Raw genomic sequence first — 14237 nt, 5'->3', positions numbered from 1 at the left:
GCATTTTGCAATATAATAAACTCAATGTGAGTGTATCTAGTGTGTATGCATAACTTAAGGGATGAATGAAACATTTATGCAAGTGGCATTCACACATTTTTAATAGAAAAAAAACACTACTGTGCAAACGTACATGGAAATGAATCTCTTGGGACTGGTAGTGGGGAATGTCGTTTCCTTGGTGGTGGCATTGAGTCCCATCTCACCTGTGGGGAGAAAAATACTTTAGGCAGGATCACAGGTGTTAAACCTTGGATATAATAGTCCTCTTTGTAGCTGAATAAAAAAAACTGTTATACAAGAATATGAGAGGTCAAGAACCAGCAGTAATGCTTCCTCCACATATTTACTGGTGCTCAATAATCAAGTGGTAACACATCAGCCATGAACTGAATTGGGAAGACTCAGCTACATCTCCATTCAATTGAATTTAATTTGTAAAGCCCAATATCACAAAAAACTAATTTGCCTCAGAGGGCTTTAAAAATCTGTACAGAACAAAACATCCTGTCTTTGAACCCTCACATCGGGGGACATTGGAGGGATCCCCTTTCCCATCATGGACAGAAGTGTACTAGATGTCATGTGTTCAGAATTAACAACATAGTTAATCCATAACACAGAAATGATACGTTTAATGATAGTAGTAGCACTAATTATAGCAGAAATAATAAGTGAAAAATGATAACTTCTTATAGTAAAAGCAGCAGATATAATAGAATGACAATGTAAAAACACTGTGCAATAATAGTTAATATAGTTTTTTCTTTTTTTCTGTCTGTAAATATTATATTTCAGTTATTGTGTTTTTCTACTGTTTTTATTGCTTATTTATAATACTTGTTTTTTATTTTTATTTTTATCTTGTCTTTCTTTACTATGTCTCTTGTGTGCACTTTAACTATGCTGCTGTAAGCCTGCAAATTTCCCCGCTGCGGGACTAATAAAGGATTATCTTATCTTATCTCTTATCTAATAAAAGCAGAAATAGTAATAGAAATGTGGCCAATAACAATAATACTTATTATTATAATACTAGTAGCAGTGGGTGTCGGGCAGTGCCACGATCAAAGTGTAACTACAAACATGGGAAACATGAAAGCCATGATGACCTTTCATGCTCTTTAACACACTGCATTACGTATTTACACTGTGTCTTTGTCCTGCTGATAAACGCAGGATCCATTTCTACCGCCTCAATGCGTTTGTCTTAGTTATTAATTGTTTGCGTCTCTGTGTTTTGACATTTCTGATTGTGAAGTCATTAACCCCAAATATGATTTATGGTTTCTCTTGAATACTTAATTAGGCTGAAATGTTTCGGGGGGAAATTGAAATCACACAACTCATCAAATCTGAGAACCCACATTGCACTCACCTCTCTTGTCATGTTGGGGGGGGGGACTTCACTCCTGCTTCTTGGGGTTATTCACAGCAACATAGTGATACAACACAACCAGCAGGAACAACGACACGCCAAGCATGTTGGCAAATATGGCCAGCTGCACGTCCGTCACCATTCTGTAAAGCATACAGACACTTGTGCTTAATGTTCTACCATTAGTGAGGGTGGAAGAGAGCAGCTGAGTCTGTATTATGTATTATTATTATTATAAAAAACAAACATATATGGCTTTATTTAAAAAGCAGCTACGGGATATACCAGTGGTTTGCATACTTTATTCACTTTACTATTAAGTCCTGTTTACTTTGCATTATGTATCAGTGTTACAAATTAAAACGCACATTTTGGAATCTCTGAATGCATTGTACAACCGTACCAGTCACTCGATTACATCCATTTAAAGGCATTTGAGTTATACACATGACTATTCGATATTCACAATTATAGTAAGCATGATGTGGACGTTTAAATAGCTGCAAGTCATTTATCAATTGTACGTTTGAAAACATGATCACATCTCTAATAGCTATACGCTACACCTCAACGCTGAAACCTGCTAGTCGCTTAATCATGTTCATGAATAGTTTGTATGTGAATCCGAAAACCATCAGAGTCATTGTACCAATCATTGGTTTATTATGGATTACATGGTTGAAAAAAAAAACCCTGCCAAATCGTGGTCAATATGGACCATCAATCTAAGTAACTCTAACCTAGCTAACATGCTAACTAGTTATGTTAGAACCAGCACTGGCTGAACTAACGTAAACCAATAAAGGGAACGCTGCATATGACGATTCAAGAAACATTACAAAATGAAACCTAATGCAATACAATTTAACTAATGTTATCACTTACATTACGATTTAGGTTGGGATTTTTACTGTCGGTTCGAGGAGTACTTAAACTGGTCAGCATCAAACAAGCAAATCTGTCCCTGTCTTCCGGTTGGAGGGGAAAGCCACGTCACGTTTAGCGGCGTAGCGGCGGACCGCGTTAACACACATCAATAGATACGTTTTATCAACATCCACTGCCCGCATTCGTTTTCTCAAGTGACAACATGAATAATTAAATCACGTCATTTTGAACAATTACACACCATTTCATACTGTTTATTTGTATTTGTTTAACATGTGTTTAAACATCCAGGCCAGAGGGGGCGGTAGTGAGCTCCAGTCTGCTCGGTGTTTGCGCTCCGTAGGAGTGGCTCGAATGTTTCGACATCACCTCACCCGGCGTGAACGACAGCGGCCGAACTAGATGGTACTTCGACTCGGTAGCTAACGCGGGGATTAGCTTTTCTAGAGACACATATATCCATTTATGTCATTTTGGAGCCAGCCTGTACCACCATGGCTCTTTACGAATATGTCACTCAGGACCAGCTCGCAGGCTTTGACAAATACAAGGTATGATTCATATGTTGTAATAGCATGCTAGTAACTAGCCATTGAGCGTGTGTATGTGTGTGTGCGTGTGTGTGTGTGTGTGTGTGTGTGTGTGTGTGTGTGTGTGTGTGTGTGTGTGTGTGTGTGCGTGTGTGTGTGTGAAACAGATAGCTCTCACGATGCACCATCACTGGCAAAAAAAAGAGTGAAGGTAGTCAGAGTTAGCTGAAACTATACCAGATACTGGTCACATTTCCCCAAGAAAATAAAAGCGTCCCTTGTTAGTTGTAACTGCAATTTCTTATGATTATGTTAATTTTGATTGTATCTTGTAGGCTGATATGCGAATAATGTTGTTTATGTAGTGGTCCTCCCAAACCATTGATTTGATAGACGTCAAGCTTGGATATCGGAAGTATTCCCTCAATGTTGTGTGTGATGCTTGGACACTCATCTGCAACTACAGGACTGACATTTGTCCCCCGAAATGTAAGCGTTGTTCACTGTGTTATTATTTGACTGGCAATTTAAACAAAACAAACGAGGACATTTCTTAATGTTGACGAATTGTAACGGAACTATTTTGAAAAGCCACTGCCGGAAGACTTATCGTTTGCCATGTTTTGCTTGACATTGGCGCAAGTGTGCTAATGGTTAGCTAGCGACTCTTTCTCATTGGCAGTGCTTGGCAATAAAATAAGGCTTTACTTGTTTTTTCCACACATTTCAGAGGCCTGATACAATGAGGAGTCTCCTCATTGTATCGAAGGCCAGGTCTTTGACTGTTTCTTATATTGCAACCACAGATGAGAAAGTAAACCTAGTAGCTGCTGTCATGGTCACATAAGTGTACCCCACTCTACTTAAACAGTACATTGACCAGAAAACACCGACCATAAACGAAAACTGAAGTGAAAACACTTTTCACAGAATTCCAGCGACCACGAAACTGGGTTGTTAAATAGTAGCATCTTCTCTGCATATCACAAACATTTTAGTGTTCAGTTATTTCCCCAAAAGATGAGCAACAATGTGGCAGGCCAGATACAAAGAGCCTTTGACCGTCTTGTCACTGGCTACAGCTATTAAAGGATTTAACACAAGGCACTTCAGTTTGAATAGGGGTGTACATGTATTAGATAGACAGCTTTGTGCCATGTGTTGAGACTGTACTGTTAGTTTAGTTCTACATAATGGCTACAATCTTATGTATACAGAATCCTCACTATTTTATATCTGTATGTTTTGTCCCAGTTCTTAGACAGTGAGATTTCTTAACTTTTTGTATTTTCCTGGTCATGTTCTTTTTTCCTTAAATGGCACAAGGATCTGCCTCCTTTTGATTACTGCCGTGAAACTGCTTCCCTTAACTGTTTACCAAGAGAGACCTTTCCCAATAATTGCTTCTTAAGTGGCTACTATGCCTCTAGCATCCATGGCTGGTGAAGAGCGGAAGATGACAAATGTCAGTGACTGAAAATACTCTCTATGCACACTGTCTGTATTATACAGGTGCACAGTCACAAGCATACAAATGGAAAGCACATGAGATAGCTCCACTAATCCACCCGCTCTTTCTTTCATGCTGTCATCCGTCTTCATGCCTCTCACATCTTTTGTCACACTTAACAAGAAACCGCTGACTCCCTTTGAGGGGAAGTCATTTTTTATCTCTTTGTGTGCAAATGTGCAATGCATGTATGTGCTGTCATTTGTACTGTTATGTTTGTACAAATTGAGAGTGTTATCTTGTTGTTTTGACATTACACAACATCATGGCTGTCTATATCCACAGTGGACATTCTAAATTAAGTGTTTGAGTCATGGAAAAATATGCCTGTAATCTGTGATTATTTATTTAGAAAAATCTTGATGATGAGATGATTCATTGTGCAGAACCAGTGCAAGATTGTGTAGTTATGAGCAAGAGTCCTGTGTAGTAAACACGGCCCTTGGTTGGCTGTTGTAGTATTAACTGCTATGGTTTATCTTCAGTAAACATGTTTGAAGTGGTTAATATGAACACCAGAGAGGGTACTTTACACTGTAGCACGCACACATTTCCGTCATGTCCAGATAAAGTTACAGAGACTAGGATCAGGTTTGTTTTCGTTCTGCATGAGGAGAAGCCACCAGAATTATCCAGTAAAGACGCTACACGTGAGGCTGTGTGGCGAAAATGTAGTTTGCATGCAATGATATTAATCCAATAAAAAAAAAATTCAAGCAAAGAACTGTTTGTGTTCTTTTTGATAATCAAATCCTGACTGACTGAATTGTGTTTCTTTGCAGTACAGTGCAGTGGACTCCAATCCCCTGTCTGTCTACGTGATGCACCCTTTCTGGAACTTTGTGGTGAAGGTGAGAAAGACCTGTGTGTGCGTGTGCGCGCGTGTGTGTGTGTGTGTGTGTGTGTGTGTGTGTGTGTGTGTGTGTGTGTGTGTGTGTGTTTTTGTGTGTGTGTGTGTGTGTGTGTGTGTGTGTGTGTGTGCTGTGATGTGTGTCAACTAGGTTTATGCTTTCTGTAGTACGCGTGCATCTCTGAATTGTTGTTACTATGCGCTTGCTCTGTGCTTTTCAGACACGACTGTAACAAATAGTTCACTGATAAAATAACTATTAACAAGTCTGAGAAGTTAACAAAGATGGCCAATTCGTTTTAGATGCTTCAGAAACAGGAAGTCTTAAAGATACATTTAAGTATATATTTTGCCAAATCAAATTGTTTTAAGGATATTCAACCTTTGTTTTAGTATAATGCATCTAATACATGACTTATTTCTTTACAGATATAGAGGTATTCCATGGATATGAAATATGAGTTAACAGTTAAAAACAATGTCTCCTCGTCTGTTAATGCGGTTTGCTGGTAACACCCGTTGTGCTATCTATATCAAGACTTTATTTTTTCTTCTTAACCTCTGCCTGAATACAACCTGATATCGTTTTTTCAAAATTCCCATCCCTGTCCTAAAACCATTTTTTCACAATAGTTGTCCCATAAAGCTGAATTCAAATCAATTCAATTCAATTCAGTTTATTTTGTATAGCCCAGAATCACAAATTACAAATTTGCCTCAGAGGGCTTTACAATCTGTGCACATGCGACATCCTCTGTCCTTCCCTCACATCGGCACAGGAAAAACTCCCCTAAAAAAAACCTTTAACAGGGAGAAAAAAGGAAGAAACCTATGGGAGAACGACAGAGGAGGGATCCTTCTCCCAGGATGGACAGAATGCAATAGATGTCATGTGTACAGAATGAAAGTTGTGTTTGTATAGCCCAATACCACAAATCACAAACTTGCGGTAGAGAGCTTTACAATCTGTACAACATAAGACATCATCTGTCCCAGGACCCTCACATTGGAACAGGAAAAACTCCCCTATAGCTCATTTGAACAGGGAAAAAAACTCAAACCGAGCATCAGAGGAGGGATTTATTATTTCATTTTATTTTTATCTTGTCTTTCTTTTACTATGTCTCTTGTGTGCACTTTACCCTATGCTGCTGTAATCCTGCAAATTTCCCCGCTGCGGGACTAATAAAGGATTATCTTATCTTATCTTATCTTATTTAGGGGTTGTAGGGGAGGAGAATGTAGCACTAAGGTCTAACAAGACGAGTAGTTACAAGTCCTTTGTCTGATGCCACTAGAAAGTCATTCATGATTTTCACCAGTGCTGTCTCTAAGAGCATGTTTACACTACTACGTTTTCGATTGAAAACGCGTATCTTTTGCTGCGTTTACACTGAGCGTCCACACTATGCCGGAGTTTTAGATCACCGAAAACAGAGTTTGAAAACGCTCCCAAGGACGGATAAGTTTGGAAACGCCGGGTTTCCCAGATAGCGTGGATTGCGGAAAATGAATGAGTTTGGAAACGATGGCGTAGGCACCCCTGTTCCCTGTTTGATTGGGTCTTGTGATATACGACGTGTCCTTTCCTGATTCGTCACGCCCTTACCACGTGAGCCTTTTCTGGAAGAGAACATACAACAACAGCCTTGATTACCGATCGACTACCAGGTTAATTCATCATGGAAAACTGATTCCAGGCGTTGTTGACCTTGTTGTCTTTACTAGCAGCTTTTGTGCAGTTGAATTCTGCATTTAATAATTATACTACTGCCGACATGCGGAGGAATCAGCTGTTATTGGAGCGATTAGCGAGCAGCGTGTCCAGTGGCGTTATCAGCCCTACGGAACGGACTTCTGCGGTCACGGTTTGAGGCTTAGAGGAGGGGGATTCCACACCACAACTATTGTGAACTTCACAAATAACCGATAAGGAACAAAAGCATAAATGCTGTCCAGTACAACAGAGCTACAAGTGAGAGAACAGACAGCGAAACAGAGAGGAAACGAGTGAGAGACATGTGTTAACAGAGATAGAGCAAGACCTTCAGTGTTGTAGCTAAGTTTGAAAAAGAAAACTTCTAAAATCTTCCACGAAATTTGTCTGTTTGAGTTTATGGAGGAAGATTTTAGAGGAAGTTCTTAAGTATCAAGCACAACCGTTTCTTTATTTTATTTTATTAAAGAGTAGTGTCATGGTATTATCTGTAACCAAGCAACCAATGTACTTCCTGTTTACACCGGCAACCGCATGCTCAGTGGACGTGAATAGTCACGTGATATTCGTTTTCAGGGGAGCAAGTCTGGACGCAAATCATTTCGAAAACGATGCTGAAACGCATGTGTGGACGGAGATCGTTTTCGTTTTAAAACCCTGTTTTAAATGAAAACAAAGTAGTGTAGACAGAGCCTAAATCCTGACTGAAAGTCCTCAAATAAACTTTTATGTTACGTAGACAAGTCACACAACTGGTTATTAATTGCTTTGGCAAGAACCCTAAAGACCTCTGGATCAAGAATGAGCTTTTAAAAATATCATTAATATCAGCTACTTTAAAGGACTATTTGGTACATGGTCTGTTAGTAAAGAAAGATTGATCATATTTAGTAAAGGGGTGCTAACTAAGCAGACTAGTCGGGGTCCATGACACAGCTAGATGGCTTGGATGAAGTAAGTGTTGAAGTCAACTAGTGAAGGTTGATGGGACAGCTGTTTCTAAGTTTGAGGATAAATCAGTACCAGTTGAGGGCAGAATGTGATTAATATTGTCTTTACAGTTATAATTGTATTATAAAAAAGTATGACAACAATAATTACTGTCTATATATCAGTGTCAGTATTTTGATTAGAATAAATCTATTCATTAGCCAAGTGACTTGTTGACCAACTCACTCTCTTTTTGTCTCTGTCAATCTCTTTCTTAACAGTTTCTACCAACATGGTTGGCTCCAAACCTCATTACATTTACAGGCTTTATGTTCCTTGTGTTGAATTTCCTTATGTTGGCCTTCTATGACTTCAACTTCACTGCCTCTGGTAGGTCCTCAGTCATATCTTTTCCCTTAGTTTTCTTTGTCTAGTGTTTGTGGTATATGTATATATAAACATATTTTGTTAGTTGAATCCACCCATCTGCTCAGAGGGTGGAGAAAAACTACAGGCATGTATGTGGCCACTTTGTTTATTAAACACAAAGTCCACTAGAGTTGTCTGTGCATCCCCTTCAGTTTAAGGGATGACCATGAATAGTAGACTATTTGTGGATTTGATCTATAAGAAGCCTGATTCGACAAAGGCTCATAACAACATGGCTATTTCAAAATGTATTAATCAGAGCACTCCCATAAGATTGTAGCACTATCGGAGTGCTAGATATATTTTGTATTTATGAATGATTCTCTAAAATCAGCAGGGGAAGGTGTGTAGAAACAGCTGGAAAAGTAGAATTAGGACAACATTTTGAGCTAAGGGAAAATTTGAAATGTTTTGGCTTTTCTATCTCAGTATCCATCTGTGTATGTGTGGTGTGCTGCATATTTAAATTGTTTGTGTCTCAGCTGCAGGACATGAACATGTGCCTAGTTGGGTCTGGGTTGCTGCAGGGATCTTCAACTTCTTGGCCTATACACTGGGTGAGTCCTAACCTCTGCAACCCTTGTGTGTTGTTCTTCTCTGACTTTTGAGAGGCGCAGGGTCAAATTCTTCCTCATGGAATATGTTCTGTACAGGGACTCTGGGGAAACCCTGGTGGTTTGGACAAATACAATTCTTTAATCATTTTTCCTTAGATATACAAGGTACCATGTGCTTTGTGTTGAAATGTGACTGTTAATGAGCTATCTACAATATAGAACCCTGTTTCAGAAACGAGGTTGAGGGAAAACTCTTGAGTTTGTTCTCACTCTAGTTACCATGGTAAATAGAGCCTAAACAAGTTCTCAATTTAATAAGCGATATTTGCCTATTGAAGATTTTTACCATGACAAAATGCTGTCTATCAGTGTAGATATATAAACATTTTTAACAATATATAAACAAGCTTTTTAAGGACTTTATCATTACAGCGTTTATGCATTGGGGTGCCCACCTACTGTCAATTCAGTAACAGGCAGGTTGGCATGAGAAGTAAGACACAATCACCTTCACTGTCAATTATTTACTTTACTACACAGAGTATGACGACACTGTCTAGTAGTAAATAAAAGCTTGACTCAATAAATGCCACCTCACTGATGGTTTAAACTATATACCAGCACACAAATGACAATTACCAGCAACAGCACCCATGTTCTGAACAGACACATTACACATTACAAACACTAAAAAAAAAGTAAAATTTGCATTTTGGAACATTAAGCAGGCATGATTGGAAATGTGGGCCGTCCCTATTGCTACAATACTAAGGGGGATGCACGCTATTCACCACCGGAGGCAGCTGTGGCTCAGAGAGGGAGAGGATCTCCTCTTATCACAGATGGTCAGTTGATCCTGGCTCCTCTGGTCAATGTCAAAGTGTTCTTGGACAAGACACTGAACCCCAAAACGCTCTAAAGGCTGTGCCATGAGTGTATGAATGTGTGTGAATGGATGTATGGTAAAGTGATTTTAGTGGTCGGAAGACTAGAAAGGTGTTATACTAATGCAAGTCATTGTACTACTAGCTTCAGCCTTTAGCGGTTTATACTTCATAAGTTAGCCTAGCAGCTAGTAGACTTTCCCTCACTCATAGTCACCCTGGTCATTGCTCCTCTGGCGTACACAGACCCCAGACAGATGATTCTGCTTCATGCTGGTCTCATTCATGCAAAGTAAGGGCAGGAGTTTATCAGCTCAGAGTCTAGAGGGCTAAAGGATATCAACAGGATTATTATTTGAATAAAATGGTTTTGATGGAAGATATTTTGTCATGAAAAATGACACAGATGTGTAGAAAAACATGATTAAGATTGTGACATTGAGTCTACCTAGAATAGTATAAGTAGGTTTTGATGTATAATTCATAATACTTCTCAACTCAAAAGAAAAGATTCAGATGTTTTTTGTTTTTTTTGATGAAATGGCCTGAGCAAGCATTCAAAAAACAACCACCTTAAGTGTGTTACACAGGAAACAAGGCTGTAGAATGGGCCACAAAGCATGGGTGGGCAAACAAATTAGATTCTCTCTGCCTTTTTGTACAGCTTGCCTTTTGAGCAAGACAACTGAAGCTGTTAATGTAAAATAATATCACCGCATTCATAGCATCCCGACACACCCTAAAAATAACAACTTGTGCCTGAGTGTAAGCCGAGTGGTTTACAGTTTAAAGCTGCACCAATTATATTATATATTATTATATATTATAATCTTTTGAGTTTATATTGACAGTGTGGCTAAAATTCATGTGTGCAATGTGAAAGCGGTTGCTTGTGGCAGATATTTTGGGTGGAGGACCCACAAAGTGGAGATCATTGTGTCCCCGGTCAGGAATTAAAAGGACTATTTGACTAAATGTTATTTATTTTACAATCGGAGGCGTTTAAAAAGCGATTGAAATTTGCAATGTGAATGCCACACCCTTTAATCCCTCCATACCAGTCCTTCAAGCAGATGAGCCATGTTAACAGAGCAGTATTTACACAGGAAGGTGTAGCAGTGCCAGATGGGTGAACTGAATCTGATCTGTTCTACTTACCTACAGCTTGCACAGTAATAGTGCTGAAATCACATAGATATCCTCAAAGTTGCAGGCTGTTTGGCAGCTTAAGAAATAAAGATTTATGTTTCTGTCAAATTGCTTCTCACTGTTTTTGTTTGTATGTAGACATGAACTCTGAACTACACTAAACGTAAAAAATCTTGCTGGCCATTTTTTCGAACCATTAAAATGAATCATCTCCATGTGGCGTGTTTTGAGCAAAAGTTTGCCGATCACTTCCATGTGTAGATGAAATGAGCCTCGTCTAGTTCGCTTGTTGTGAAAATGAGTTCAGGCTTTGTTGAAGACTTTGTACAGTTATGTAAGTGAGGGCAGCAGCTTTGGCTGAGTGGAAATGTTAGAAATGTAAAATACACGTTGTATGTTTTTGTGTTCCTTTTCTAAATGTTCACATCAACATGTACTGTACCAATGATCCATGTCTTTTTGTTTATGTGTAGATGGTGTTGACGGTAAACAGGCACGTCGCACCAACTCCTCCACACCACTAGGGGAGCTGTTTGACCATGGCCTTGATAGTTGGGCCTGCATCTTCTTCGTGGCCACCGTCTACTCCATATTTGGGCGTGGGGAAAGTGGCGTGGGTGTGGCCACACTGTATTACATCCTGTGGGTGGTGCTGTTCTCATTCATCCTATCTCACTGGGAGAAATATAACACGGGCATCTTGTTCCTGCCATGGGGATACGACATCAGCCAAGTGGTAAGGACACACAAACACACACTCATGGAGGTTAGTGACCGGTCACCACCTTGAAATACCAGCCTTCTAGTGACTTGATTTCTTGTGTGTCATCTCCTTCCAGACAATTTCCCTTGTTTACTTGGTAACGGCTGTGGTCGGCGTGGAAACATGGTACCAGCCAATCCTGTGGAGCTTCCTCTATAGAGACCTTTTCACCTTTATGATCATCGGTGAGCTGTGATTGGTCACTCTGAGTACATTCATTTATTACCTGAGCTGTGCTACGTGTCAGGACTATTGTTCAAAGGACTATTTGATCTAATGGTTGAATTTGCTCCATTTGGTGCAATCATCAGAGGCATTTCAGGGTGATGTTATATTGCAAGATACTAATGTGACTGTGCAGCATCAAAGCTTGGCAGGCTTGCCGTGCCTAGTTAACAGGTTAAAAAAAGTTCACCAATGAACACTAAGCCAGGCTAGCTGTTTCCCATAACATAAGAAACCTCACATTCAATAATGAAAATCTTTTGATTGCCAGCCTGTTCCTTTACTGTGACCGTACCCATGAGCCTCTACAATGTCCTGAAGTGAGTCAACTTTTCATTAAAGTTTCATAATATTGGAGTGTTATGATTTCACACAGCGCTCTGAACTCTTCACCTCTGTGTGGTTTTGCAGGGGTCACCGCAGTAACACTCTGAAGCACAGCAGCCTGTACGAAGCCTTCCTGCCCTTCCTTTCTCCCGTCCTCCTCTTCGTCTTGTCAACCATTTGGGTGGTCTTCTCTCCATCAAACATCCTTGAGCTGCAGCCCAGGATCTTCTACCTCATGGTGGGGACAGCCTTCGCTAATGTTACAGTGAGTTTTCTGAGGATTTTTGACATGATCCTTACTCTTATTTTTGTGCATTCAACAACCATGCAATGCATAACTGTCTTTATTCAGGTGTTAATGTGTGCTTACTCATGTGTAAATGTATTAATCTTGCAGTGTAAGCTGATTGTGTGTCAGATGAGTAACACACGTTGTCAGGCTCTGAGCTGGTTGTTGCTGCCCATGACGCCGGTGGTGTTGTTGGCGGTAACCGGGGTGGTCGCCAACGAGATCCTTCTGCTATATCTGTGGACAGCAGCTGTAATCCTAGCACACATCCACTACGGCGTTTCAGTGGTAAGAGCATACAAATACAGTACCTCTGTTGAAATATAAAAAAAATAACATCATGTCTGTACAGTAAATATGAAGCTAAAGATAGCAGCCAGTTATCTTAGCTTAACATTAAAACTGGAAACGGGGAAAGGGCTGGACTGGCTCGGTTTCCAGTTTTTGTGCTAAGCTAACTGGCTACTGGCTAAGGCCTTAAATGTAATAGACATATATATAACATTGGTATCAATCTTCACAGCTAACTCTCTAACATCTAACTCTACCAGATAATGAAAACCAGAAATATTATGCTAAATGTAAAACAAGCTAAACCATGACAAAAAAACTCTTAAAGCTAGGGTTGATGATTTTCCACAAACACATTTTTTGTTGTCCATGTTGAAATTCTCGCTGAAAGCAATCAACAAATCAAATGCTCTGACAAAAAAAAGGAACAATTCGGTAACTCTGGTTGGCAATAGCTTGTCCAATTATTTAATTAGGCCCAAATGAAATGATTAAATATGCTAGCTACCTACCTGCCCCTACATATTGAGCAGGTGGGTAGACAGGAATATCCAAGACTTCCAAAAGCTGTTGGCTTGACAGGTGTGAGTACTAACAATAGCCATGGTTGTTGTTTACGTTCAGAATGATTATTTTGTGGGGGCTCTAGAGGGAGGCTTGAAGGGATGAGTTTTGCTAGATTTAGGGACTTTTGAAGCTAGTGCTACTAGCTTCCTTCATAGGAAATAGTTTGCAACACTAGGCTCGATGTTTTTGTTTGGATCTTTTTAAAAATCCAGCTTACTCTTGGTAGTTTCTCAAAGTTACCAACTGAATCTTTAATCTAAAGCTACAGACGTTAAATGCCCTGGAGGGCCCAGATTTTTTTATATTTTTTATATATTTTAAGAGGTACAAAATCATTTTATTTTCCATTGTTAGGTACAACAGCTCAGCAACCACTTCAGCATCTTGGCCTTCTCCCTGAAGAAGCCCAACACTGACTGACAGGAGGAGGAGTGGATTGGCTTGAAAGAAGCCGAGGTTTAGGCTCCTCCTCTCCTCGGCTTATCGACACTTCACTCTCTTCACCACGGAAACCGCATCCTCTCCCCTCCATCCACGAAGACACTGCAAGGGGAATGGACTGTCTTTCCACTGTCCCCAACACACACACACACACACACACACACACACACACACACACACTCATTCACACATTACCAACCAAACTCTGGTGTCTGCGATGGGGCGGACCAGGGGCTCTGGCTTCCGTCATTGGTGATTGGCTAACTTGGATTGAACCAATGAGGTGCAATTGTTTCCTACGGAAATGTGCTTCAGTCATGAGGATAGGAGCCACCCAAACACCAACATACATGTACATACATTATTCTGCTTGAGTGCAGATAATTTATATCTCTCGTTGGCAGGTATTTCAAATACAAAAATAGCCACACACAAACACACGCGAACAGTTGCACTCACATAGTATTATGAATGTATAATATGCCTTGGGGAAAGAACATTTAAGTTTTATT

General features: G+C 39.8%; 2 protein-coding genes across 3 annotated transcripts; one reads left to right on the top strand and one right to left on the bottom strand.

Annotated features, from left to right (window-relative positions):
* Positions 1-83: 83 nt before the first annotated feature.
* On the bottom strand, positions 84-2366 carry ost4 (oligosaccharyltransferase complex subunit 4 (non-catalytic)). Its single transcript, XM_054618539.1, has 3 exons — positions 2264-2366; positions 1379-1521; positions 84-206 (listed from the first exon to the last, which is right to left on the bottom strand). The coding sequence occupies exon 2, from the start codon at positions 1518-1520 to the stop codon at positions 1407-1409; it is 114 nt and encodes a 37-aa protein (XP_054474514.1). The 5' UTR covers position 1521; positions 2264-2366; the 3' UTR covers positions 84-206; positions 1379-1406.
* A 111-nt stretch (positions 2367-2477) lies between these two features.
* On the top strand, positions 2478-13858 carry selenoi (selenoprotein I). Of its 2 annotated transcripts, none has more exons than XM_054618537.1 (10): positions 2478-2817; positions 5089-5157; positions 8085-8193; positions 8715-8789; positions 11296-11558; positions 11662-11770; positions 12082-12130; positions 12222-12402; positions 12535-12714; positions 13639-13858. In XM_054618537.1, exons 1-10 carry the CDS (start codon positions 2761-2763, stop codon positions 13744-13746), a joined length of 1200 nt encoding a protein of 399 aa, XP_054474512.1. In that variant the 5' UTR covers positions 2478-2760; the 3' UTR covers positions 13747-13858. The 2 variants fall into 2 exon arrangements, with proteins under 2 accessions (XP_054474512.1, XP_054474513.1); XM_054618538.1 differs by having other exon boundaries at positions 13639-13704.
* Positions 13859-14237: the final 379 nt, after the last annotated feature.

This window comes from Anoplopoma fimbria, chromosome 18 (assembly GCF_027596085.1).
Source record: "Anoplopoma fimbria isolate UVic2021 breed Golden Eagle Sablefish chromosome 18, Afim_UVic_2022, whole genome shotgun sequence".
Taxonomy (NCBI): Eukaryota; Metazoa; Chordata; class Actinopteri; order Perciformes; family Anoplopomatidae; genus Anoplopoma; species Anoplopoma fimbria.
This window is presented reverse-complemented; position numbering and strand designations above follow the sequence as displayed.